The sequence below is a fragment of the Amblyomma mixtum genome, chromosome 3 (genome assembly GCF_055824585.1).
Source record: "Amblyomma mixtum isolate Tamu chromosome 3, ASM5582458v1, whole genome shotgun sequence".
NCBI lineage: Eukaryota > Metazoa > Arthropoda > Arachnida > Ixodida > Ixodidae > Amblyomma > Amblyomma mixtum.
In genome coordinates, this window is record NC_143014.1 from 250,676,558 (window position 1) to 250,704,547 (window position 27,990).

The 27,990-nt window shown below is 46.9% G+C and overlaps 2 protein-coding genes across 7 annotated transcripts in view; both read left to right on the top strand.

The window, feature by feature from the left end:
* Positions 1 to 27,990, top strand: part of LOC149354321 (uncharacterized) — an 80,716-nt gene that overhangs the window by 15,282 nt on the left and 37,444 nt on the right. For all 6 annotated transcript variants that reach the window (XM_089583275.1, XM_089583279.1, XM_089583276.1 and 3 more), the window contains exons 11-15: positions 5,369 to 5,525; positions 8,318 to 8,391; positions 8,480 to 8,546; positions 8,875 to 8,985; positions 20,736 to 20,872. In XM_089583275.1, coding sequence (XP_089439401.1) covers positions 5,369 to 5,525; positions 8,318 to 8,391; positions 8,480 to 8,546; positions 8,875 to 8,985; positions 20,736 to 20,872 — 546 coding nt within the window. The remainder of the gene's footprint in view (positions 1 to 5,368; positions 5,526 to 8,317; positions 8,392 to 8,479; positions 8,547 to 8,874; positions 8,986 to 20,735; positions 20,873 to 27,990) is intronic.
* On the top strand, positions 21,985 to 24,905 carry LOC149354322 (uncharacterized). Its single transcript, XM_089583281.1, has one exon. The coding sequence runs from the start codon at positions 22,358 to 22,360 to the stop codon at positions 24,410 to 24,412; it is 2,055 nt and encodes a 684-aa protein (XP_089439407.1). The 5' UTR covers positions 21,985 to 22,357; the 3' UTR covers positions 24,413 to 24,905.

Genomic DNA, 27,990 nt, shown 5'->3' on the forward strand with positions numbered 1-27,990 from the left:
ACATTCCAGGGAGAATCGCAATTAATGTGCAGTCATTTGCGCATAAAGATGCGGTGCGGCGCACGACTGCCTGCAATGGTTTTGGCGACAGCCTGTACTCCATACTTGCGAACCGCGGTCGTTGGTGCAAGCAACAGCGAGCAAGCGGTATGCAACGATCCGCTGTCGCCCGCCCGGCATGCCAGTGGGCGGCACGTCGTTACAAGAAGCCTGGCATTGGCTAGGGTGCACTCTATAGTCTCGTTTATGCGCCGCAGGCGAGCATCGTGATACCTTTTTTTTTTTACCTGTGTGGGGCGCTCCAGCACTGACCAAATACAGCCACTGCTAGTGTCTGTGGTTCTTGGCCGATGCCCCAACAGAACCACACTCTGCCTGTATGTTTGTATCGCGCGCCGATGTCTTTGAAAAAATTGGAGCAACCGCATTTCTGCCATGTCATCTACTCAGCTACTAAACGCGCAGTGACACGGGCGCACACGGGCATAGTCCACGCCGAAATGCGTCTAAGCAGCGTGGTCTAAGTATGGGTTCTCGCACTATGAAAGCAGGGTCATTTTTAAAGTGCGTGCAGAAAAAATATCAGTTTTGATAGCAAATGTAGCGGTTAATCCTTTGAGGGTCGAATTATTTTGAAGAAAACTTTCCCAGGTGGTCAAATTACTTTATTGCGGATCTTGAATCTACAAAATGTATATAATCGAGAATAAATAGTAAGAAAAAAATTAGGAACCGTACTTTGGTGACAGCATCACTCACAACTGGAAAATGTTCAATAGAATAGAATAGCAACGGTGATAAGCAAGCTAAGAGCAGCACCAATAAAGATAGAAATCAACTTTCGCCACCTCTGCAAAACAGTGCCCACAAAGAGAAAACACGTTTCGCGCGACTCCGTTGCGATCCCGCGGCGGAATCGAAACCGCGTAGGCGCGTTGCCACAGAGGGCGAGAATACCTCGCGAGCAACAGTGATAAGCAAGCTAAGAGCAGCGCCAATAAAGATAGAAATCAACTTCGGCAGCCCCTGCAAGATAGTGCTGACAAAAAGAAAACTCAAATTTCGCGCGACTCCGTTGCGATTACGCGGCGAAACCAAAACTACAAAAGGGGTGTTGCCGCAGGCTGTGCCGCCGCGCTAAAGCTAGACATAAGTTCTGCTTATCTCCGTAAGAAGGCAGCACAAAATTCAAACACTTCTTGTAAGTCCTAAGAGGTGGCAGCACCCCCCAGTGAGCACACATTGTTCTTTTGGCGCAAAATTTCAAACGGAAGATCGAAACCGTACCCGTACAGCAAAGACCTTGCGGGACAGAAAACCGCCGCCATACATATACCGCAAAAACCTTCAAAGGGTTAAGTTTATTTCGTGATTCCAAGATTTTCAGAGTGCCAAGAAAATTGCCATGATGCCCATTTCGAAACGGCGAAAGACCAGAAGTGACATATTTTTGTAAAATAAGCGTTGTTCATGAATTATCCAGTCCAATCTGTCGGTGTTCTGGCCCGATTTCATGGCAACGAAGCTTCCGCTACAACGAAATTTTTCGCGGGTCCCGTGAATTTCGTTGAAGCGGGATTCGACTGTAAACTGATCAGGACTGCTAGCAGATAGCAGGACAAGGCTGCTTTGATCAACAGATCAAAATGGATCAAAATGGGAATACAGTTAAGTCTAGTTTATACATAGTAGTCCTCCAAGATGGAGTAGATTTTATAGATAGATTTCGGGGATGAGCAATTACTTCTGTGAATGAAATCTTGCTTGTGTCGTACCTTGCTCATCAGGAAGGTACATTGAACGCTTATGTGGGTGTTGGGTGGAGTGACAAGTGCGTGTGCAGATGCGCTTTATCTTTCTGGGCCTTGGATCTGAGAATTTTGTAGCATCCTCACAGGTTTTAATGAAATCTTCAGTCAGCATTTTTATACAGACGAACATTTTTTTTATAATAATCCCAAAAAAGTGCCTATGAGTTTGATGTATTGTGCAATTCATTTTAAGTTTCCATAAATTTTACTACATACAAGCACATTGAGGCACACAGTTTCTGTTTGACAGCCACTTACTGTGGACATGCACTTGCCGAGTGTAATAATGGATATTTTTGTGCTTCGGATAGAAAACATTCCTTTACGCTGTCAGTGAACTCCAAATAGCCGAGGCTACAGCATTCTGTAGCAGCACAGTTATGACAAACCATGTTAAATGCGGAGCACATTGAACTGTGTGGTCACAAGTTCAGTCAGGTCCTTGTTGTAGTCAGCAGCACTAGTGTACTGATCATCCATGGTATTGGCAGTGATGTCCTTGTCCTCCAGCTCCCCCATGCTCTCAACGTTGTCATCTGTAGAAGTGCAGTCCCATTCAAATAGCACCTGGTAATTCACCCTAGTGGTTCCACAGATCAAGTCCTGTGTCAGTTTTGTCGAGCTCACCATATAAAGAACTTGCACCATCTTTTCTGGGAGCTCAGAAAACAGAACGTAAGAAATAGTTTCATGTTCCTTTTTTGGCGTTGTTTGATGATACACTGAACATAGAGGGGTTGCCTAGCAGTTGGGCATTCAACTCTCGTCCAGTTCTCAGATTCTGCAGAAGCTTCTCTAACAGGTGATTTCTGTAACTGACCCTAAGTGTGTGAGTAATTCCTTGGTGCAAAAGCTGGAGCACTGACAGCATTCAGCGGTGGGAAGCTGAGGTCTGTGCTAGGGAAGCTGACAGTGCGGTGGTGGACAGAATAGTTGTCAATGAGCAGGTAAACATTTGCAGTTTTGTTCTACTAGGTCGTTGCCCCAATATTTCAGCCACTTTCCAGTTGACTGGTTATCCACGCTTTTCACTTGTGCCTCTATGTCACGAGAACCAAATCACGTTCTTCAACCACCTTGGAGACTTGCATTTTCTGATCATAAATGGTTGTAGTTTTGGCTATTCATTCAGGTTAGTGGCAAGCAACATTGCTATTCTAGCCTCGTTCACTTTCCACTGTGGGGCTTGTCGTCATGACACGCCCAGAATATTCCTTGGAGGCAACTGCCAAAACAGCAGTTTCATCTTCATTGAAGGTATCGTGGAGGCAATACTGTGTTGTGATGTTGTCCTAGGCATATTCAATCCACTTGTTCACAGTGTCAGCGTCCATGCCATGTCTCTCACCAGTGACCGCCTTGGAAACAGACATGTGGCATTTTTTGAAGTGTTGCAGCCAGCTGCAGCCACTGTGGCAAGGTGGTCTGTTAAAGGGGTCATGACATGGTCCAGCAACAAATCGTGCTTTTCCGCTGCAGCTACTGGCTGCGATGTTATTATGTGCATTTAGAAAAGAAGTAAGGCTCTATGCGTACATTTTATCTAGGAATTGTAATTTGAAGTTATCGGCTCTGAGCTGTTCCCCCTGGCAGCGGCGGCCATTTTGAAGCAGCCTGAGTGACGTCATAGACTGGCAGTGTCGTCTGCTACAAAACTTGAGTGCACACGCCTACTCGAGTCCGGCCATGGCACTTTGCGAATTAGCAGAGACCAGGCAGAAGCTGCACAGAAAAAGGAAGGACATAGGTCTTTGTTGCCTTTGTCCCCCTCCAGCTTCCCTCCTTCGCCCTACCGCACCCCAAGCCTGAACAAAGAATAACTCACTCCCCTACACTTATTACCTGCAGCTCAGTTGTTCAGTCGCGAGCAAGTACGTGACTGTCCATGTCATTACGAACCGCGAGTGTGCCAGTGTTGCCCGACTTCCGCGCGGTTGAGGACAACTTTTAAAAATTCAGTTACAAATTACTCGCTGCACCATACGAGTTCATATTTTATCCTGTTGTTCCCAGATGGATAGTGAACAACATGCAATAATGAGCTTGAGTGAAAAATGGTGTCATGGCCCCTTTGAGAATAATTGCAGACTCTTGTTTTCTGCTCAGTCATGGAACCAGGAAAAAGAATTTGCAGTAGTCAGGCATTGAGGAACCACTTGTGTGCAACTGCTTCAACATCTGCACGCGCATTTGTGCATACATGTCTGGTGCCAGAACTGCTGGGCTGCTTCTCTGACTTAGTCCTATCATCAGCCGTCTTTGAGATGGTACTCAGCATGGCTCATGCGGTCTTGTTGACTGCACAGATTTGAATTTCGAAGTGTTTTGCTCGATTTTGTTGACAGTTCTCAGCTTTGCAGAAAAGCAAGATTCTTCTGTTTAGCAGAAGCGAATAGGGGATATTCAAAATTCCGCAAGTGCGCTTTCCCGCATAACAATGTTGCCCCTAACAAGATGGCCGACTTCGCTATAAAGGAACTCATGGGCTTCAGGACAGGCGCTAAAGGTGTGGATAGAATGTAAGAAACGTATTTTGGAAGAATCAAACAAAAAACCAGTCTTTCTTGCTTTGTTTCAGCTGGAAACGCATGGTCCGCCATCTTGTTGGGGGCAACATTGTTATGCGGGAAAGCGCACTTGCAGAATTTTGAATATCCCCTATTGTGCACACACATAGGCGACAGAACTGTAAAGAATTTTGCTGATGGCACCGTGACATGCTTACACTGATGCAGTTGGCACAGTGCATCAGAAATGCCAGGTCTGGTTGGCTGTGTCATGAAAAATTTCTGTCATCATTGGTTTTTGCGTGTGCTGTGGAGGAGTGTTTGTGGGAAAGCTAGTCTCAGAGATATGTTGGGGGAAAGCATGCTTCTCAGGTTAAAGCACGATAGACGCGAAACTTTTGGTCACGTGTTTTCTTCTTTTTAGTGCCTACAACTGCAAAATAATGTACAATTGAATTTGTTCTCTTACCTGTTTCAGTTTCAACACCTGAGCGATGGGTAGAATGTAAAAAGTCGGTATATGTCAAATGAGACATGAAAACAACTGCAATATAATCGCTGCTTCCACATTTTAATTCACTACAACGCTAAAGCCAACCTGCCTCTATAGCCGGAATCACAATGAGTAAAGAAGCATCGATCATATTGCAGTTTTCTTTGTGCCTCATGTGACCTATATGAAACTTTGATGTCATGGCCATCACTCGACTGTTGAAGCCAAAATAGGTGAGATAAGAAATTCAATTATAATTTATTTATTGGTCGTAGGTGAATACCATATGGTGATTCATGGATAGTAATTTCTTATTCATCATTACAAAGAAGAAAACATGCAACCAAAATTCGGTGTCTGTACTACTTAACTGCTGCTTGGAGTTCAGTCTATTGGCTGTTAAGTTTTTGTACGATGTCGTCGTACTTTTTGCTGTGCATTCAAGTTTTGTAGGTTTCAAGTGTTCAGAAATTGTTTTGTGGGATTTGATCTAACCAAGTGTGGTGTGTAACCGGATGTGGTCAAATTATTTTTTGCGTCCCTGTCTTCTCTTCCAGCAAGCATGTTGCACGCCTTTCTGCTGCCCATGCATGCGCTCCAGGAGCCTCGAGACATGCGTGACTGTTGCAGCGTGCCTGTTGTGAAGCCGGTCCTGGACTGGCTGGTGCACAAGCAGGAGCTGCTGCACAGTGAGCCTTTTGTCCGAAAGCCACAGTGAGTCCTGGCATCTCTCTCTGCTTCTCTGGACTGGTAGGGACTAGGTTGTGCCGAAAAAGTGCACCTGTAGTGGTGCCGCGTACTAGTGAGACTGTCCCATCACATTTGCTGCTGCAATTGTTTTCATCTCAGGACTGTACTGGGGCAGGTTGTTTACTTTTTAACCAGCAGCGCAGCATCTGCAGCCGCATTGTAATCACCAGCATCACCATCAATGGCCACGCTAGCACCATCGGCATCATCGGCTAAGCAGCCGATCAAAGCCGAATCAAGCCAAAGGCAAAGCATGCATAATACTGTTGCGTGCATGCTGTTGCTGCTGCTTGCAGCTGCGCCGTCTGTGTCCGGCGCACAGTGGAAAGTTGGAATTCTTGTGTGCTTGTTGTGATGACACTATCAGAGCGAGAGAAAAGATATTTGCAGAAGTTTTTGCAGTCTTGTGCGGATGAATTTCCTTGCTTCGTCACATCGTGAAAAGGCGAGCATTTTGACCTCTGACCTCTTTGTGACCTCACATGGCCTCTAACCTCTGACACATGAGCTCTAACCACACTTTGACTTCACAGTCATCGGTCAGCTTTTAAGGCGAAAGCCTTTAATGCCTCATACTGTCGTTAGCAGACGCGTCGGCAGGTTCGTCCGCCTTTCGGCGTCACTGCTTAAAAGGCTCAAGGTTCCAGCATGAATAAAGGCGCATCTAGTGAATGCATGGGCTTCATAAATAAAATAAAAGGAGTAAAGTCAAGAAAAGGAAAATAAAAATAAGAAAATAAACAGGAATAAAAACAAAATAAAAATAAGATGTGAAAATAAAAATAAAAAACAATAAAATTAAGAAAAGGAGCAAAAAATAAGGAACAAAATATGAAAAATAAAAAAGTAAATAAAAACAAACAGTGGCCAGGAAACGCTTTCCCCTTGATGCACTTTAAAGAGCCAAAGTGCCCCCTCAATTTTTTTTAAAACTGAAACAGCGCGATAATGAAATTCGATTATAAATATGATGGCGATTCATGTGTAATAATGCCTTACGCATCATCTCGCTCCAAACATACTATACTAGCCAACGTACTATATCAGGGAGGAAGGCGTTTATTCATTACGAAAAATTCTTTGTCATATGCGAGTATGCTACAAACATTTGATTTGAGAGAATGCTTTGTTCAGAAAAGAGAACATGTTTTTCTCAGTGGTAATTTTTGTACATGACTACAAATGCATTATTCCTTATCGCTTTTCTAGCATGTTCTTTTTGTACCACTGTATGCTGGTTGCACAGCAAATTTAGCTCAAAAGAAATGCAGCTGTTCCAGCTAAAAACCTTCCTTATTGTGTCTCGGGTAGTGGAAAGGGGGGGGGGGGGGTTGTTTCGCGCACGCAGGGACAACTTGGCAGTGGTGGTATCGTTCTCTCTTAGTAGCATGAAATGGTTGGCTTATCTTCTTTTGGTATGCTAATCAAGTGTACAATTTGAGAAGGTTAGCAACTTCTCGCTCGTGATCCAGTTGAAAGTAAAAACTGCCACTGTTCATTTTCTAAATATGGCATGACGTAAAATGGATGCTACCATGCTATCAGCGTCTTGGTAGGGATGATATGTTAGAAGAAGCAAGTAACACAAAAACATGCGTATAGTACAGACCCGCATATAATAGGTGTAATTTGGGGATAGCAAAAATGGAAAAAACTTTTCTTCCGCGTGTAATGCGATTGAGGAAAGCTCACCGCAGAACATTTATTTGCGCTTTATTTCACGCTTGCAAGAGTCGTACATGCAGCGCCACCCCGCACTAGCTGTCTAAAAGGGGCACACATCTGCTGCACGCTTCTGGTGCTGGCTTGCCCTACCCCCCCCCCCCCCCCCCCCTCCCCAAACTGACACAATCGGACAATTTCACTCCGTGAAGAAAAGAGCAACTCACCCACACCGCTGCGCTCGCTGAAGCCATGTGATCCTCCAATTGTTGTAAGCTGGTGGGCTGCTTCAGGCACATGCACACGTGCTTACATCTCATGCTCAGACTAGAAGTGTCCTTAGAGTCGGGGCTCTATTGATCATTGTCGCATGTGCTGTCTTCTGAGAGTCTCTTATCAGAGATGTCTTCTGATAGAAGCTCATTTTCGGTACTGTTGAGGATGTTCGATGTCCCACATTTCTTGAAAGCGCGATCGACGAGCTCCTCGTGAATACTGGCCCAAGAGTCCTGCGATCCACCTGCGGAGCATGGCTGGAAATGCCCGTTTCAGCTGTCTTGCAGTAGTAACCACGGGCTCTCCCAATCTCATTCAGTCCATGTAGCAGCTCTTGACATAGTACAGTAACCACGGGCTCTCCCAATCTCATTCAGTCCATGTAGCAGCTCTTGACATAGTACAGTAACCACGGGCTCTCCCAATCTCATTCAGTCCATGTAGCAGCTCTTGACATGGTGCCAATGTGTCTGGCAGCTATGATTACTCTCCTCTTGAAAGCAGCCAAGTACTGCGATCGTCCTGCTTTCGATAGTGTTGGCGTTTTAAGGCCAGCGGTCATGAAATGCCATAGGAATCGAAACCATCAGAACAGCTAACGGACGCTACTGCTACATAGTACCTCCTCTCGCTGGAAGCCTGATTGATGGTGGTTGCGCTGAATAGTAGTGATACGAGAACTGTGAATTTGGGCTGAAAATTGTTTGGATCTGCATATAATGTGAGGCTGAAATTCGACGCGCTAAAATCTGGAAAAATGTATTAGACGCAGGTTTTTGCAGTGCTTTTGTATTTAACAGCCTTCTTTTTATTTGAAGGATCTGGCATGGATTCTGCAAGCTGTTGAATTCCTTACTCGTCGTGCTTCCTGCTGAGTTTCCCAAGGACAAATGTGAGTATTTTAATTGTAGAATGTGGGTTGTGGCTGTGAGCTTGTGCTGTACTCCATTTCATTGACCCTGTGTTGAATACATTCGCAGATTTCACCATTCCTCTGCCAGAAGATTGGGAGCTGCAGTGCTTCATGCCGCTTTTTGATGCCCACAGGTAGGGCTGCTTTGAACTGAAATCACATGGGGAGACATTTTTGCTGTTCGTAGTGTCTCCCAGAAGTATACATATTTAGTCAGTGGTGACTGATGCTGCTGTTCCAAGGCAGCTTACACATCTGCACCTTCAGAGGGTAGCAAATGGGGATTTGCATATGGCAACAGGATAAGTGCATGGCACCAGTTTTGGGCGAATGTGTTAGGTGTTTTCTTCCATGATTCCCAACCTGATATAGGAACTCGGGAACAGGAAGTCAGCTTAGTGAAGCTCCCCGGGGGAGACTCTCTGCTCTGTGACCAACGTCATTGTTTGCTTTCCTTTTCAGCGAGCTCCAGTTTGAGAGTGCCCCGACACTGATGAAGAAAGAGGCTGCTGACTTGAGGGCGAGCAGGCTTCTTGACATTGCTGAAATCTTGAGCCAAGTCGTCATGAATGGGTGAGCATTGGTAGCCGAGTTTCTTCTTACGTTTTCTCACAGCTTTAGCTGTACTAGAGGCTTTCTTGCTGCTAGTGTCGGTATTGTAGTATGGCGTAACCAAAAAAATTTCTGCATTCACATGCTGGCTATTGGCTAAGTTGGCATAGGCCATAAGGGACATATGGGCCTGTGAAGGCATGTCTCGAGAATGTACAACCTGTGTTCAAGTGGGCCAACTGTGTCTGGGTGCAGTCATCGGAGTAGAGGGTGGTATGTAGTGCAGGTGTTTGCTGCTACTTCTTTGCTCCTGAAGAGGATGAAAGGGGCTCTGAAAGGTGCTCTAATAAAGTTGTGGTATGCCTGGGATGTTAAAGGGTGTCGCTTCACGAATATTCTCCAGCAAGAATTTTCTTTAATGCGCTTTGTAGAAGCTGAGTTAACTGTTGTCAAAATTTGGATTTCAGCGTCTTCGCGCATTTTCCTCTTTCTCTGCACTTTGTGCACTCTGGAAGGTCGGCGCTCCGGCCCCACTGCCAGGGGCAGAGCTTTGTGACTCGCCGGAGCAATGCGGCTTACTGGCCGCGGCCATGGTAGCTGCCTGACACTGAAAGAATCTAACCAATAGCCATCTCTGAACCGGTGTATGCAGGAGTGTGTGATGGAGGAGGGTGCGGGCATGAAAAGTTGCCAGAAAGGGGTCGCCACCTTTCACGCGTGATTGTGTGTTCACTGCTGCGTGTAGGAGTGTATTATTTGGCTCAGGTGTTCGTGACAACACAATGCAGTGATTGAGCGAGCCGATGTGCTGTCCTCGGGAGGTGTTTCAGAGCCCATTGCAGGTGCAAGTACCGTTCGGATGTCTGCAGCTGAATAAGTGCAGCTTATAGTTTGACCCACCCTGTTTCATTCATTATTATCCATTATTGAGCCAGTGTCCCTCAGTGGTCGTCATGGTTTCAGTCAGATTGCACTGCAAATATCGCAGGGGATGCGCAACATGGTATTGTCTTGTGCTTGAATAGTATTGTTAGAACAGCTCACTTATTTCAGGGCACATATATATATAGCGAAGTATACGCTTCGTTAAAGGAAACATATTTATTCAACTCGACGTTTCGATCGGAAGACCGATCTTCTTCAGGAGTGATTTTACATTGTGAATGCATCCCCTTTTATAGGGGCGGGCACAGAACAGGTAAGTGGGAAACACAAAGCACATAGCAGAAAAATACGCATAAAAAATTATTAGAGGCAGTGCGACCCACACACACATACACCAAAAAAAAAAAGAGTGCGAGGAACTGGTACTCAGTCAGAAAATACAACGTCCAGATGCGGCCTCTGCTTTGTTAAGCACCACAGGCTTGCTTATTGACAGTCGTGTCCAGCTGGGAGGTGCTCGACAGGTGCGTGGCCGTGCAACAACTTTCGTAGAAAAATGCGAAAACTTGTTCCTTCTCCTGGCCGCAAGAGCAAAAAAATAAAGCCCTCCAACAGAGAGAGCAGACAACAGAAAAAAAAAGAAAAAAAAAGGAAAATGAACAGAGCAAGGAAGAAACCTCGAAAAAAAGTGAAATAGGTAAAAGAAAACCTTTAAAATAGTGCTTTTTCTTCGCACCCAGCTATAGTGCACCCACCCCTGGTTGAGGGGAAGTATTGGAAGGAATGTAAAAAAAGAAAGAATATAAGAAAAAATATGAAAAAAATGTGAGCTTACATAGTAAAATTAAAAAGGAAAAAAATAAAAAAAAATAAAAAAAGAAATTGTGCAGCATTCGCGTGACCACAAGGTGAGCACACCTGGGGGGGGGGGGGGGGGGAACGGCACAGGTGTGGCACAGGTGTGGCATGCAGAAAGGGGTATGACCTCAGACGACTTAGTCAGCGGTGCTTTGTTTAATTTCGTAGGCCCCTGACCTCGGAAGAGAGGTGAGGGTGCCATAAGTTTCATTAATGCCATTTTGCACTGTGTTAAATTTAAAAATAAAATATGATTCTCGTTGCTCGCGCTCATGAGTGTTTTTGAAGCCACTCTGTAGTATTGTTACTTTAAGTTTGTCAAACTCGTGACTTTTCTCGCGGAGGTGTTTCGAAAGAGGGAGGTTGGGGAGGGATTGGGTATGTGAGCAGTGGTTATTAAATCTGAAACGGAAGGAATTGTCTGTTTGGCCTATGTATTGCATTTGACAGTCGCCACACTCGAGCATGTAAACCACGTTGCTGGAATCGCAATTCAGGTCTTCCCGGATAGAATGCTTGAAATTTGAATGGGTGCTTTTAGCCAGTGCCGTGGTTTCCATGTGTTTGCAGACTTGGCATCGGCTTTTTTTGCATGGTGTGCAACCTACAGCTCTCGGTTTATTGACTGTCGAATGGACAACATGGTTTTGCAGATTTTTTGGTCTCCTATATGTTACTTGGGGGACCGTTGTGAGGGCTTTATTTTTTGTAATGTATTATTTGAAAGTTGTTGCACGGCCACGCACTTGTCGAGCACCTCCCAGCTGGACACGACTGTCAATAAGCAAGCCTGTGGTGCTTAACAAAGCAGAGGCCGCATCTGGACGTTGTATTTTCTGACTGAGTACCAGTTCCTCGCACTCTTTTTTTTTTTGGTGTATGTGTGTGTGGGTCGCACTGCCTCTAATAATTTTTTATGCGTATTTTTCTGCTATGTGCTTTGTGTTTCCCACTTACCTGTTCTGTGCCCGCCCCTATAAAAGGGGATGCATTCACAATGTAAAATCACTCGTGAAGAAGATCGGTCTTCCGATCGAAACGTCGAGTTGAATAAATATGTTTCCTTTAAAGGGGTGGAGACACCAAATTTTGAAGCTATAAAAAGCCTGCTATGGGATTCCTATGTATGCAAGGGCAGTCACAGCCAGGTGTTGGACGCAACAAACGTTTAAAATATACAGTAGAACCCCGTTCATACGTTTTCCACCGGACCGGGAAAAAAAAACGTAACAGCCGGGAAAATGCAACAGTGAGGAAAGCACCGAAAATTAATGAAAACAGTGCAGCTTTGACTTGAAACAATTTATTTCCGCAAATTGGACTTTAAAAAATCGAGAACGGTGGATTGCAGTTTCTTTCGCTCGCTGGAAAGAACAACGCGTTTCTCAATAGCAAAGGCCACATTGCTGTCAGCGTCGCTTTGCGGTGCGGCCACACCGCACGCAGCAGTGCTGTGCAGTCCATGCTGAAGCGACGTTGTGCTCAGCGTCAAGCACTGAAATGTTCGTAGGCTGCTCGCCGCGCTGCTCAGCGTAGGCCGCCCTGACTGCCTGTCGACTGCGTTTAGTACATCCAGCTTTTCCTCAAGGGGAAGCGCCTTCCGCTTAGGCAACGCTATCACGCCATCAAAGCACGATAAATATGTTGCGACTGAGAGAAGGATGAAAAGGAAATTGCACGGGCCTGCCTACTGGTTCCAGCCGAGCCACCACCGCTGTCACTTGCAGATAAGGAGAGGTGAAAGATAAGAGGAAAGAGAAAAAGAAAAGAAAAGAGGCGCGTCGGCGGACTCTGGCTGAGAAAAACAGATAAGCGACCGCAGCCCCGCGCCTCCTCGTCACCACCTCCCACGATAAAGATCGCGGCATTCGGGCTTGGCGTTCACGAGGCAGATAACCATCTAGTGGCGGCCTCTCCAACTCGCGTGCGGCTTCTTGCAGCCAGTTCTGTAGCCAAGCCTGGCCAAGACTCGTCAAAAATCAAAATGGTGGTTGGCGCGCATTGCCCGGGCGGGTTCGGGGAGCCCGGCTGCGACGTATCATGCGGGATCGTTTCCTCGGCTACGACGTAACAGCGGGGTTCCCAATACATTGGATCCTATGGAAGCTATGCCGGGACCCGAAGAAAACGGCGTAACAGCCGGGAAAACGCAGCAGTGAGGAACGTAACAGCGGGGTTCTACTGTATTTTAATTCGGTTCCAAAGATTACCTAAATGCTCACTCTCACGATCTAGACCCATCGCTAGCGCCATCAACCATGACGTCACAAGGGGTGTAGGAAAAGTTTTAGTGACGTCATACCAAAATACAGTGACGTACGATGAGCGGGCACAGCCGCGTGAGCGCAGTCGACGCACCAGCGAGCCGCGTTTGCTGCTAACCGCCACTCGCTCGGTTTTCGGCGCGCCGTTGCGAACAGCGTCGCAACGTCCGGCCTGCTAGATGTCAACGGCGGGCCGCTCGCGGCAACAACGACGGGAAGCGGCAGCCAATGCGAGCGCGGAGAGCGGCAGCGTCATGATGACATAGGGTGCACTCCTTGGAGCCGGGCGGCCTGCGCCAGTCTTCGTGCAAACGCCGGCATCTGAAGAACGCGATAGTATTGTTTGTTCACGTTCATAGCAAACCCTGGGATATATGAATATCAAAAATGCATCGTTTCTGACGATCGTTGGCAAATACCGAGTTCCTGGTAGAAGTGCTAACTGCGATGCAAGCAAATTTCATCCCATAGCCGGTTTTGTGCTGCTGCTACCTGGTGCGGTTCGCCTGCCGTCTGCTAGCTCTGTTGCTGAAGCCGTCGTGGAAATCGAGCATATCTTTTATTATGGGACGAGTTCACAGTAAAGGGGTGCCGAGCGGAGCACGTTTCTGAGCGCTGGCCAGTCCCGAAGCGCCCTCAGCTGCGGAGTCGATATGCGAAAGCAGCTAGGCCTAGCGACGACTAGGGCAGTCTGGGACCAGCGCGCAGGTCGTCGGCCGGCGTTGCTGCAGGCAGTGTCGCTGCCGAAAGATCCACTTTTAGCACAGTCATGCTGTCGTATCTCGAATCTAGAAAGCATCCTTTCTGGTAGCATGGCTGTTTTGTATTTTCTTGTGCGGACGTGAAGTACGCCGAGTCTGCCGGCCGGTAGGTCAGCCTGGATACCGTCTGCCGACGTCATAAAAGCGAGCTAAAGAGTGTTCTTGACGTAAATAATAAACGATGGGACAAGAAATGTGAAAAAAGTGTCATTTTTGAGGATCGCTGACCAATACTGAGCTGCTAGTAGAGGTAACAACTGTGATATGAGCAAATTTCTCACAACCGCGCTATAGCAGCTGCCGCTGGCGCGACATCGGGGTCCGGCTCGCCTGGCGCCCGCTAGCTCCGCTGCCGAAGGCGTCGAGGAGATTGACCATACTATTATTTTATTGTGAGATGATTCTGTTAACACTACAGCTATTTGTGAAAAGTAGGCCTTTTATTATAGCGCAGGCGACTTCCGAAGCGCCGGCTGCTTGCTAAACAGGCTATAGGCCTAGCGACGACCACGGCAGCCAGGCAGCAGCAGAGCTCGTCGTCCGGAGCGCCCGCGAGCGGTGCCGTTGCCGAAAGCTCCCAACATGAGCAGACATGCTTTGTCGCTGCTCGAGTATAGCTGGCAGTTCTGATAACAAGGCGATCTTGTCTTTTCTTGTGATATTTGTACACCATCCCAAGCAGCGCTCAGGTACTGCTGCACGGCAGCGAAGTGTGACACCGGTTGTGGGCGCTGCTTGGGTAGAGCGGCGCAGCGATGCTTACTGGCATTTTGCAAAGTGTTTCGCATCCTCACGCGAACCCGCGAAGGCGATATTAGCGTGCGAACAAAAAAAAAATCGATGTCCTCACTCGTTGGAATCAGATCTGTCAGAATCCGAGCTGCTGGGACTAGACGTGCAGTTGTTTGTTTTCATATGCGCTGGTCAGCACGTGTGTGAGAAAGCAGACGATGCAGCAGTAGGTGTGTCACAACTTTTGTGGGCCCACGTGACGAAGCGAAGCAGTTGATCTTCCCCCTCTGTGACGTCACTGTACAACTCGGCGTTCCGAAACCGAAACCGAAAATCGTTCACCTAAAAATGCTATAATAAATTATTCACTGTGAATATATGAATCTTTGAGTGTGTATCATGCTTCCTGGAGCCATAAGAAACGTTTGAAACTAAGAACGCGCGAACCACAAATTTGGTGTCTCCACCCCTTTAACGAAGCGTATACTTCGCTATATATTCTTATAAGCAGTCTAGTACTTCACGCTTTCGCAACCTATATATATATATATATATATATGGGCAGAAACGAAGATAAAGCACTATGCCAAGCAGATACAGTAGGACCTCAGTGATTCAAAATTTGAGTAGCCAGTGCCCCTCTTTCCAGTCAGTTCATCACTTTCATTTATGACCTCCGAGATTTTGATGCAGGTAAATGTCACACTGGCAGTGCTGGCTCTGCCCACAAGTTGACAACCTTAACTCATAGTTTTGTTCCCCTGTGTGCCTCGCCTCATTTCAGTCTATGCTCCTCTTGCACATCTGAACTCCTGCTTTGCCTTTTTTTTTGGGATACAGTTAAAACTCGATTTAACGAAGTTGAGGGGAGCCGTGAATTATTTCGTTAAATCGAGAACTTCGTTAAATTGAATGAGGCATTTCTTGGGCACATAATTCAGTACATTCGATTACAGTAAAACCTCGTTAAAACGTACCTGCTTAAACAGTACTTTCGTTTTAAAAGTAGTAAAGTCAAGTCCCCGACTGAGCACCCATTGAACATAATGCATTTTGCATCCGCATAAACCGTACCAGCTTATCGCGGTCGTATCGGTTAGCACGTACCATTTTCACTTTTCGTCGCACTCGTGCGTGACGAATTCACGCCGGTAGCACCGACCCAAAGGACGGTTCGGCTAGCGGCGCAACAATCTTCCCTAAATACCGCCGACGGGACGGCAAGCCACACAGCTAATGACAAATTGGCGCCAAAGTTGGTAATCATACAACTAGTGCCATCTTTGGGGGTTTTTTTGCCGCAGCAGCAATAACTACCCGTGGCCTCCGCGACGGCAAGCCGCCGGAGCCGATCGCGGAGGCCATAAACTACCGCAGTGGTAAGTGAAAGCTCGTTAATTCGACCCCCGTTAATTCGGAAAATTGGATAACTCGACGCGCACGCGAGGTCCCTACAATTATACATAAGACTCTATGGGGCGAAACTCTCGTTAATTCGAACAAATTTGGTCGTGCGTCGGTTAATTCGACTTCACTCCGCAGCCCGCAAAGCCGGTGCGCCGAGAGCAAAAAGAAAAAAATACTGCCACGAGCGGCGCTACTGTACTGCTCATAGGCGATCCGTATGGTCATCGTCATCAGCAGCGTGAGAAAGGGCGAGGGAAGCGAGGTTAGCGGCGGCCGAAGCAGCTGGCGTCTTTTTTTTTGTGCTTTGTTGTGTCGCAGCAGTCGTGCGCTGCTTGTTGCTGTTTTGTTGCGACTGAGAGAAGGGTGAAAGGAAATTGCACCCTGCCTACTGGCTCAGCCCAGCCACCACCGCTGCCTAGTGCAGATAGAGGAGAGTTAAAAGATCAGAGGAAAGATAAAGAGAAAAGATAAGACGCGTGTCGCAGCAACAACCGCGAAGCTGGCTGAAAGAACAGATAAGCGGTCAAAGCCGCGCTCGCTTCACCTCCTCCCCGCGCTACTTTCGAGTGGGTAGCGCCAACACCACGACCGGCGCCGCTAGCGCGTATGAAAAGAAACAACAAAAATTCTTACTCGACAAGAAAGGCCCGAGGGGACTACAAATTTATTTTCCGCCAAAGAAGTCGGTGATCTTTGCCTGCGTGCGCTTTGTGAGCAACAGCCGCACAGATTTCTCGTAGGTCTGAAGTGCGTCCAGCGCGTCTTCCATCCCCTCGTGTGCGCCGGCAAAATGTCGCAGCAGATCGAGAGCATCCATCACCTGACCTGGTGTCGGCACGGGAGCTTCGGCACCTGCAGGGTCGTCGGCAGCGTCTTCAGCCGTCACTCCCTCCACGCTTCCTACAAGCCGCAACATATCGGCATCAGTCAAAACTTCCGTTGTGACTGCGTTTGCGTCGGCGTTCACGTAGTCTGAGAAACTTATGCCTGTGGGCACTTCGTCCACTGAGCGAAGGTGTTCCCAGGCATCTTCATCCTCGTGCACGGCGCTCGCGCAGTCCGGACCAGCTTCGGCAGTTTCAGGGCCTAGTGTACTGAAACCGGCAGTCCTGAAGCAGTTGACAATTATCGACTGCCTCAATGCTCTCCAAGCCGCCGCCACCATCTCAACCGCCATAAAAATATCTATTTTTGTCTCGCGCTTCAGCTCCAGGTTGAGGAGAACTCTGTCGACGACTCGACGCTTGTATGCGCACTTCACGCTATTAATTATCCCTTGATCCAAGGGCTGAACCACGGACGTTGCGTTTGGGGGGAAGTAGCGGAGCTCCACGCTGGTCAGCTCGACCTCTGCAACGTAGTGGGCTGTGCAGTTATCCAGCAACATGCGCACTTTCCTTTTCTGGCGACACATGTCGCTGTCGAATTCCTTCAGCCATGTAGCGAAAATGGCACGCGACATCCACGCCTTTGAATTGGCAACGTACTTCACAGGAAGCTTTTTGGTGCCTTTAAAACAGCGCGGCCTCGCACTCTTTCCGATGACAAGCGGGTCTCGTTTGTCGGTGCCGTCCATGTTGACGCACAGCAAAAGAGTCAGCCTTTGTTTGCTGTGTTTGCCGCCGTGGCATGCCTGCCCCTTCAGGGTGAGTGTTTTTTTAGGCAGCATTTGGTAGAATAGACCGCTCTCGTCGGCGTTGTAGACGTCGCTGGGGGCATATTTTCCCAGAATGTCGGGCACGTTTTCAGACTGCCAGTCGCCGACTACAGCCATGCTTACGCTGCTCGCTTCACCGCTAAGCACTTTCCCGACGATGCCGTGTCGTTCTTTGAAGCACGACAGCCAGCCGGGACTTGCCTTGAACTCGTTGTCGCCCAGCAAGCACGCGAAAGAGCGAGCTTTTTGTTGGAGCAGGTCTCCACTCACGGGAATATTCTTCGCCCGCAAATCCATAAACCAGGCGAAGAGGGCCTCTTCCATTTTGCTTTGAGGAGTGGTCTTCAGCGTTTTTTTGCGCGAGAGATTCCCCGACGAAGTGGCGCGGAGGATGTCATCTTTCCCTTTCAATATTGTTGAGAGAGTACTCGCTGGAATGCCATGTGATGCAGCCACGTCACATTTCTTCTGTCCACTTGTCACAGCACGAATTATGTCCGCTTTCTCGTCCAGGGTAAGCCTTTTTTGTTTCTTGCAGGGCTCCATCTGCTAGTCAGGAGGGTTAGCGGCGCGCTTGCTCGCACACACCACGTCCGCGTTCACGATAGCAAGGCTAGACTGATGGAGGCCTAACAAGCTAAGCTTGACAAAGACGTGCGTTCAGAGGCACGGGGAAATATCCGCACAAGAGCGAACACAGAGCACAACACACAAACACACACACAAAAAAAAACACGCGAACTGCAACAGCGCCATCTATGAAATGTGGCACGAAACTTTTTTACTGCTGGCGCCATCTCGTGAGCTCGACTCAAAATTAAAACTAGTTTTGCGCCGCGCAGTTTGAAAAAAGCGACGGGCTGAAGATGCTCCGTGCTGTTACCGCTGACTCGCAGTCAATAAATTTTGGGGTGCTGTCTACAAAATAGACCAAAAATTAACACTTTTTCACCTTTATTTCTCGAAAAAAGGTTCGTTAAATCGGGACAGATCACGGAATCGGTTTCGTTATTTCGGGTTAGTCAAAGCATTGAACCCTATGGGCGTCTGAGGGGGAATTAGGATACCTTCGTTAAATCGAGATTTTCGTTAAATCGGGTTTCGTTAAATCGAGTTTTGACTGTAGTTGCTTGGTGGCTCAGTGCCTGTGGCATTCACGTGCCAAACCCAAGGTGACGGCCAAATCCTAACCACTGCGGCCTAATTTCATTGGAGCCAAAATGCATACGTGGCTGTCTGCTGTGCTGTCCGTGCACATTACGGATGCCAGGTGGTCCACTACAGCGTCTTTCATAGCTCACATGCGACTTTGTGGCATTAAACTCCACTTGCATCTTTGCAGTCAGGCATGCACTTATCTTCCTGCCATTTTTCACTGACAAAATAAAAGTTTCTAGTAACATGTACGGTCCTATTATAAATGAGTAGGTGCATCTGAAGGTGTGCCTAATTAAACAAAGAGGTCAGCGTGTACAAACCTGCAACTCTCTGAGCTGCATTTCCATCGAACTCTTTAGTGCAGCATATGCCATCATGCAGATGGTGGTGAATCTAGAAGCAAGCTGTGCTGATTAGGGGCAGTGAGCTTTGTTGACTATTAAAGTATGTCAGGGATGTGTGTACATGCTGTGCAAGTTTTGAAACTGACGCACCCAAGATTCTGGTAAGCATTGATGATGGTGATAAAATGAACTCAAGCTCGTTCTTTAGCAGTACTTTCTGAATTGGGAAATGTCAGTGAGAGAGCTTTACTGAATGCATTGGCGGTAACTTTAAACTGCTGCATGTAGTTGGACCCTAGGGTCAGTGAAATTGCGAAATCTTGAACCCCTGCATTAGTGATTACTACTGTAAAAGCTCGTTAATTCAGACTTCAAGGAGTGGAAAAAAACGTCCGAATTATCCTAGTGTCGAATTATTGACTGCCCCCCCCCCCCAAAAAAAAAAAATTCCAAAAACCGTTTGTGTGAAAGCGAAATTTATTTTGTGGGAAACTGGGGAGTTGTCTTCTTTTAATACAAAAGCTGCGCGGCAACAGCGATTTCTTGCAGTTACATCAAATGTTTTAATTTGTGCACGCTATTGGGAGTGACGGAAGCACAACTGCTCCGCAGTAGCAAGAGTCTCCGCGGCTTCTTTCAGTGTCCAAAACTGTAGCGCTGGAGCTTCTTCGAGTGTGGCATGGCATGTGAGTAGCCTGCTCTGCACAAACTGTGAATTGCACGTGACGAGCAAGAAGTTTCGACACACTGGACGAACAGAAATACCACGCGGACGGAAGCGTGCATTGCTGCCAAAGGGGCAAGACGCCTTCGAAAAACAAACAAAAAAGATAACAACGAGGAAATCATCGTACAAACAGTGTGCGGCTTGGCTGGCTCACTGATATGCGCAGCCGTTAGCCGCCGCTTCACTGCGGGATGGCAGCGAAGTTCCGAAAACAAAACTGTTCAGCCGAACTCCCTCTAGGCCTATCGGCGGGACTATCGCACATCAGAGGGGTGTGGGAGGAAATGTAATACACAGTTCAGACCTGTGGACGAATGTCTAAGACGATCTCCTGTCGAGCACATCATATCTTGACACAGCACACCTTGGGGGCCCATCCGAATTAACTGATGGGAGCCCCGCGGCGTCCGAATAAACAAGCTTCTGACGCCACAGACTGGCGTGGCTGTTTGGCAGGACCAATTAAACGAGGGGCCGATTAAACGAGGTTTTACTGTAGCAGCGCTGCCCCTTGTACGTTTTCGGTTTCGGAATGGAGGGCGGTATCCGGTCTGGCACTGGTTTCCGGGTGATGGCAGTAGTGATGCGTGTCTCGAAAACTGACTTCAGCGCTGTTCCTGGCATGTCTCCAGTCCGAATTAACTGGCACTTGCTCACTTTCACTCCGAATTAACAAGCGTGTGGTGCCATTGACTTATGTACATTTTTGACAGGGGGGAGCGAGGAGGCCGAATTGTCCGATTTTTCAAATTAACGGGGTCCAAATTAACGAGGTTTGACTGTGTTTTGGATATTTGTAGAAAAGTAAATAACGGTAACATGATTGTACCAGAAAGTTTTGCTCTTTCTTCATGTTGTAATCAATGAATTGTACTGTTGCTTCTATCTGAGTGGGTGTTTTTAATGGACCCACTGGGGTTCATGTGACAAAGTAGAGTTACTTGAAGCTTTCCTTTAATGAGAATATATGCTACGCAGGAAAAATGTGATCTCGCTGAATACGGAAACGCCAGCCCGGTATGTAGCGAACCACTACACAGAGGCCATGCGTAACCAGGTGATGAAGCAGATTCAGCAGCTCTCCATTGAGCCTGAAGGTGACTCCAGGAAGTCTGGTGAGCTGGGAGGCACGCTGATTGCTCTCAGTGCATGAGTGCCAAGGTCTTGATTATGCCAGCCTTTTTTTTTTGCTTGAAGCCTCCTGACCCCTGTGCTTTCTTTGCATTTTCCTCTGTTTTACTTTTTGTTGCTTTAGCATGCATTTTCCTCAGTTTTATTTTGTTGTTTTGGCAGCAGTCTCGCTTGTTGATCGGTGCACCATCGAGTTGCATGTCGATGCTTTGCTGCATTGGGTCTTCATTGCATGTGCATCATGGCTTTTTCAGCGTATCTGGTGCTGCATGCCTGTATGTTGGTATGTTCAGGCATGTTTTCAAAGGTGTGATTTGTGTCCCTCGCAGAAATTAAAATAGAAAGGTTAATAAGCCTAGGCAGTTATGTACAATTGTGTTTTTTATTAGAGGGTCAGTGTCTACTACCCACTTAGGTGCTGGAGAGTTCATCTAGTAGTGAGTGTTTTTTTTTTTTTTTCATTACTTTAACTTATTTTAATGGTTCTCTGGCATTAAAATTGAATACTATAGCGCTGCGTCCCAAAGCATTTAATCACACAGGAGACACTTCTACAGCATGCAGGTGATGATTGAAGTGCCATATTTATAGTAACAATGCATAGTAACACCTCGCTTCTTTTTTTAAAAAAATTTGCTGGAAAACCTAATATCCGGTAAAAAAATGCGATCCAAACCGCCTCATTTTTAGGAGTGTAGCTGTAGAACAAGGTACACATGCGTTAATTGATCATTTCACATCATAAAAGTGTCGATCAATATTTCTTGGCACAAGGCCTCAATGCTCCTTTTCTAGTGCTTGTAGAATTAGTCAACATTTGCATTGTCTTAAGGGGGGACGCGGCTTTCAACTCGCGGAAAATGGTCAAAAAAGCGATTTTTTGAAATATATATTTTCTGCTTTTACAAGTCCTATTTTGTCTAATTACAAATTTTCATTGTCGAAAACTATCAAGAAGTACACCAAATCATTGTTTTGATGATCAGAGGTGGCGAAAAATTTCTTCCAATTCCCGAAAAAACGGCGTTTTTCAAGCCGCGAGCTCTCTGCAACCGCCCAACGTAGCGCGGCCATCTTGGTCTCTACGGAACGCGCGTTCCTCCGGCTTCAAATTGCGCGCTTCGGCGGTCTCCTCTGAGCGGAAACAAACGCATAAAAAGCAAAAGCTCCAAGGTCGCGAGATAATTTCCGATTGGCGGCGCGCGCCACGTGACAGCAGCGCGCTGCGCAATTGGTCTCCTCGGCGGGCCTCGGCGGGCGCGTCGTCTGCTCCGCGGTGGCTCCGTGCGCCTCTCGACTCCGCGACTCCGCTGCTCGCCCTCTCCGTGGGGTTCGTCATTTGCGCAGAGATTATCATCTCGCCGTGTCTGCCTCTTGCGCTGAGCATAGTTTACAACACGGATTACGTGGCCGCCATGTTCGTCAGTACGCGCGGAGCATAGTTCCGGAAACGGCTTCCGCTGGCGATCATGGGTCGGCGCCCTCTGAAGTACAAGACGGCGCGTGCCTATGGCACCCGTAAGCGAAAATCACCGATGGTGAAGAAGTCGTCTGCTTCACGTACTTCTGATGTGCAGCACACTGACGAAGTTACGGGCGCGCAGGCGAGTACTTTGTGCGCGGCTACGAGTGTTGGTGACGCCGTTCAAGAGCCGCTGCCGAGCACTTCACGTGCGGACGAATCATCGTGTGCGAGCACGGGGAGCACTTCCGAACTTTCCGCGCCGCGCTCTGCATCGCCGGAAGCATCGAGTGACCAAGGCACCGCGCTTGTCGCGGGTTCTCTCGGCACTTCATGCGACGACGCCACGCCGTCCACGAGCACCGGGCGCACCATTCAGGCGCACCTGGAACCGCGTTTTGTGTCGCCACAAGCATCGGAGGAAGCCGCCGCGAAAGTGCGAGCGAGGCTGAGTTCCGTGCCCGCGACCGCGCGAAAAATGGAACTGACAGGTGACAGTGAGGGGCCTGCTAGTACAGAGCAAACAGATGAGTTTGTGGTTGTTCACGTCACGGCCCTAAATGCGCTTCTCGGGAATTCCAAGTGCCAGCATTGCTCTCAACCAGGACTTTCAGTTCAACTGGGATCAAGGTTTGGATTGGCAGCACAATTGGAGCTGACATGCACTTTCTGCGGCCGTATTGCAAAAGAGTGGTCATCACCGCGGAAAGAAGGCCGTAAAATTTTTGATGTTAACTTGAGGGCAATACAAGCTATAAAAAGCATTGGAAAAGGGGCAACAGCTTTAAATGATTTCTGGTCAATAATGAATGTCTCCCATAGAGGGTTGTACCACAAGACATTTCAGAAACATCTTAAATCTGAATTCCGACCGGCCAGTGAGGCAGCTGCTGCCAATATTTTTTCTGATGCTGCAGCAGCTGTGCGCACTGTTTACAGCGAAATGGACCCTGCCTTTAACAATAATATCACAGTTGTCTATGATGGGACATGGTTGACACGTGGCCACACTTCTCACATAGGTGTTGGCACTGTCATCGAGTTCTACACAGGACTGGTGCTCGACTGTGTCGTACTTTCCAATCGGTGCCATGGATGCACGGTGGGCCCCAAAGAAGAAGATGATGGTTTTCAAGAGTGGAAAGCATCCCACATCTGCCAAAAAAACACAGATGTTAAATCTGGCAGAATGGAAGTTGAGGCTGCCTTGCTCCTATTCAGAAGGTCATTTCAAAAGCATGGCTTGCGATACACAAACATTGTTTGTGATGGAGACAGCAGAACGTTCTTGGCACTCTGCGAAGATGAGACATACGGTTTTATTCCCTTCACAAAGGAAGACTGTGTGAATCACGTAAAGAAGAGGATGGGTACAGCCCTGCGTGCTCTTGTCACAAAAAGTAAAAAAGGTCGGCCTATTGGCGGAAAAGGTGGCCTCACTCAAGATTTAATTAAGAAGTTGACAAATTACTATGGCAAGGCCCTGCACGATAATGACAACGTTGAGGAGATGCAGAAAGCTGTGATGGCAACGTTTCACCATATTACATCCACCAATGAGGACCCACACCACGAACTTTGCCCCCAAGGACCGCAAAGTTGGTGCCGACACCAGGTTGCAGAAGCAGAGGGCAAACCTCCGCCCTCCCACAAGTACCAGCTTGCAAGGCATGTGGCAGATGCATTGCTGCCTATTTATCAGCGGCTTTCTGATGCCCAGCTCCTCAGCCGATGTCTCGGGAAAAAAACACAAAATGCTGCTGAAAGCCTACATTCGGTGATTTGGTCGCTGCTGCCAAAAGATAAAAATGCATCTCTGATTGCAACAGAGACTGCTGTCAACGAGGCAGTTTGCAAATACAATTCAGGGACCCGCCGTGCTTACACAGAGTACTGTGCGACACTTGGGCTTCAAACTGGCCAACATGCCCTTCGCAGAGCAGCTGAAAAGGATGTCTTGCGGAAAAGAAAGGCAGCAAAACAACTTCAGTCTCGAGGCAAGGCATCCAAAAAGACCCGTGTTGCAAAGGACACAAAAGACTATAACCCCGGTGCCTTTTGATGAGTGAAGTTAAAGGTGAAACTTTGGAAGACATTTTCTCAAAACTGTTTTTTTTGTCACCTGCTCTGATTGTTCCGCTGACTTCTTCGTGACCGCTAAGGCTATTTTGATGCAGTTTTTTTTTGCTGCATTCCTTGAGAAATGGTTCAGGTCGTGACATTCTCGGTTTTCCAGCACACCGTATGCTGACTTACTGATTCGACTAGTTGTTCAGAGTCTAGATGGCTGTTGTACAGTCTGCTTATAAAATATGAAAACTAAAAACTTTTGCATTGTAAATAAAAAAATCTAAGAATGTCACGACCTCATCCATTCATTTTGGAATGCAACACACTTTGAACAAGTCTTCTATCTTATTTTGTAAGTCGCTCAAGCTTGGTACAAGATGAAAAGGAGGAAAATTTTATAAATAAAAAAGTTGTTGAGATATCAGTTTGAAATTTTTATAGTGATATCACAGAAGTATTACCAGTAACTCTGCCAATTTTTGTCAGAATCCATGAAGAAATAGAAAAGTTGATCCCGAATGCCACGTCCCCCCTTAAGTGAGGGAGAAACTCCACAACACATTCGGTCTGTCAATGGTAACGGCGAAAGTAGAAGGGATCTCTTCTGCATTGGTTTTAGATGCTTCGCCCCTTTGCAGCAGTACATTGCCGGGAAGCCACTGCAGCGTTTTTGCTCTTCATGGTTCGTTCACCAGACGAGACTTGGTCGTATGTAGGCGCATCGTTGTATAGTTCTGAGATAATTTGCCCCCTTGCCCTCGGGCGCTGCAGAGAAGCCGCTGCGTTTTTCGTTGTCATGTTCCATTCCCTAGGGAACAGCCCGCTCGTATGGTAGCATACTGTTTATTATTTTATTTTTAATGCTTTGCTGTTTGCACTGAGGCACTGCAGAAAAGCCACAATGGCAAATGACTGCTGCTGCATTGCAGCTTTTTTTTTTGCTGGGTACCCCCGGTTTTGGCCCAGTCGTATGGGTGCACATGTGCAGGTCAGACATACCAGACACACATGTGCAGGCCAGACATACTGTACGAACAAAATTTGATGAAATATACATAGTAGCCAGCAAATCTTGATATGCAGGAACGCATTAACTGGAAGAAAAATATCGGAGAAAAGATAGTGCAGCTATGTTTCCAGCACATCATCCACGTCCGTTGGATGATTCTGACATGCATGTCTCTCCTGCCTAACATGTAGTGATGTGACAGCACATGCACCTCTTTGATTCCAAAATGCCTCTTCTGTCAGCACGATTTTCATGCATACACTTGTGGAGTGGAAATAGATGCATCCTGTGCAGCGGACAAAAAATTCTACCTGTTTACTGGCAAATTAGGGGGTGCATCCATCGTGTGGTGCGTCCATTATGTGAGTGAATACCGTATTTACACAATTGCAAGTTGACCAATTTTTTTTTATTTGAAAATCCGAAGTTGGGGGGGTCGACTTAGTCGAAACCAAAGCTTGACATCATACAAGCTTGACAACTTGATCATAAAGCTTGACAACTTACAATCATGTAAATACGGTGAAGTTGCAACAGCACCACTTAATCTACCATTCATAAGAATGCAGAGAGTTAATTCCTGAGGAGTATATGCATGCCATAAAGACAATGCAGCAGTACTATACATTGATCACTTCTGCACTCACCCGATTCAAACAAATGCTTGCTCAAGCTAAGGTACCATGCAGTGAGGTTTGCCTCATATATAACCTAATATATGCTAGCAGAGAAGTGTCAGTCTTCAAAGCTACCTAGATGAATTTAGTGGTTCTTTATTATTGAGTCTGTCTAGCAAAATTGTGGAGGTTTGCCTGCAGTGTTCTGTTAGTCGAAGGGTGCTGTCACCATTTACTCTTGAAGGATAGTTGGTAATAGTTCTTGTACAGTAGAGCCCCTCTATAGAAAAGTAGCTCGGACCAGCAAAAATCTTTACTTTATATGGGTCTTTACTGTAACAGTAGTTGGTGACTGCATGGCTCTTAGGATGGCTACTTACTAAACACAAAGCGTTTATAAAAGAAACAGGAATTCCTGCCATCCTGCTGTTTCAACTCTTTATGTGATAGTTACTTATTTTCAGTTCTCATATTTTGTTATATTTTCGATCTCGTTTGCGTCTTGTGGAGCAGCAAAACATTGAGTCGGGCTAGTTGATATGGACTCATAATAAAACAGTGCAAAAGATGACGGCCCAAAGAAAGAAGAACACAGGACGAGCACTCATCCTGTGTTCTCGTTTTTCTGCTCCGTCAGCTTTTGCACTGTTTTATTAATAGCCCTGTGGAAGTACCGCATTTGCATGAATACAGTGTGGCTACAAATATAATGCCAGTTTGATTCCATGCAAAAACCAAAGCTTTGCGTGGACGTGGCGTCGTCTTCCTTAGAGTCATTTAACTCTTTCCCTACCGCGCCCATTGAGCATCGTTAGCCCGCTAACGATCATTTCATGCCCTGATTTCGGAACCTTCTGCGTTGCTAATGACCACGCTGCAGATGTAGTTTGTAGGCCAGGAACCAAAGTTTTGTTTCCGATGTAGTTTTCTTTTGTCCCGCGAGGGGGCGCTTTCTCACGCGCTGCGAAAAAATGAAGACGCAGACCTGCGCTCATTGCCCGCCATGTTGCCCGCAGATGACGCCTTCGCCGCTCGACTTCGGAGCCTTCCGCGTTGCTTACAGGCACGATGCGCACGTGGCTTGTAGCTGGAGAACAGAAGTTTTGTTTCCGATACATAGTTTTTTTTTCCCCTATAAAACGTCATTTTTTGAACGCACTCCGAAGATGCGGTACCATCAAAGTCGCTTGGCAGCCTCCGCATGCGCGGCACGCGCTCTAAGACATAGCAAATCTCAGGACTCCGTTTCGTCTGCGAGTGATTTAATCAACGTCCTGTGCAACAACGAGCCTGAAAATGTTGCAAGGCGCTAAAGATGATTCAATTTTCACATCGGTGATGATGGAAACCAGCCTGAAACACAGGCGGCCGCGCTCTGAAGCACAACTATAGGGTTTCCAGTTATTGTTTTGTAGCAACAATACTATTCAAGATAGAAATGATCTTTTGTTTGCAGAGAGTGGCCAATAGAGTAACAAACAATTTGCATATTTCAGAAATTTTTTAACATTTTTTTTCTTTTTAAATACAAGCGTATTTTTGCAAGTTTTTTTGAATTTTCTAAAATCTCGTTTTTAGCAAATAAAATTTTTTTTGCAACATGCAATTTATTGTTTAAACGTATATTAATAGAAAGCACCTTTATTCAACTCTGTTTCTGGGTATTGCAATCAATATTGAATGCAATAGTTTTTACAGAAAAAAAAAAAATGTACTGAAACCTTCAGAAAATGGTCATTTTCCCCATGGTAGGGAAAGAGTTAAGAGGCAGTAGTTAAGAAACGTGCGTGACACAGTCGAGCGCGGCGAAATCACCCACGCAGTGCCACTGTTCTTCCGCTTCTTGCCGCCGCTTCCCCATGCTTCGCGTTGTCGTGCTACGAACGTTCGTCCTTTTTTTCCTTTCCATACTCCTCACTGTGCTTTTGCTAGCTTTCCTTTTTC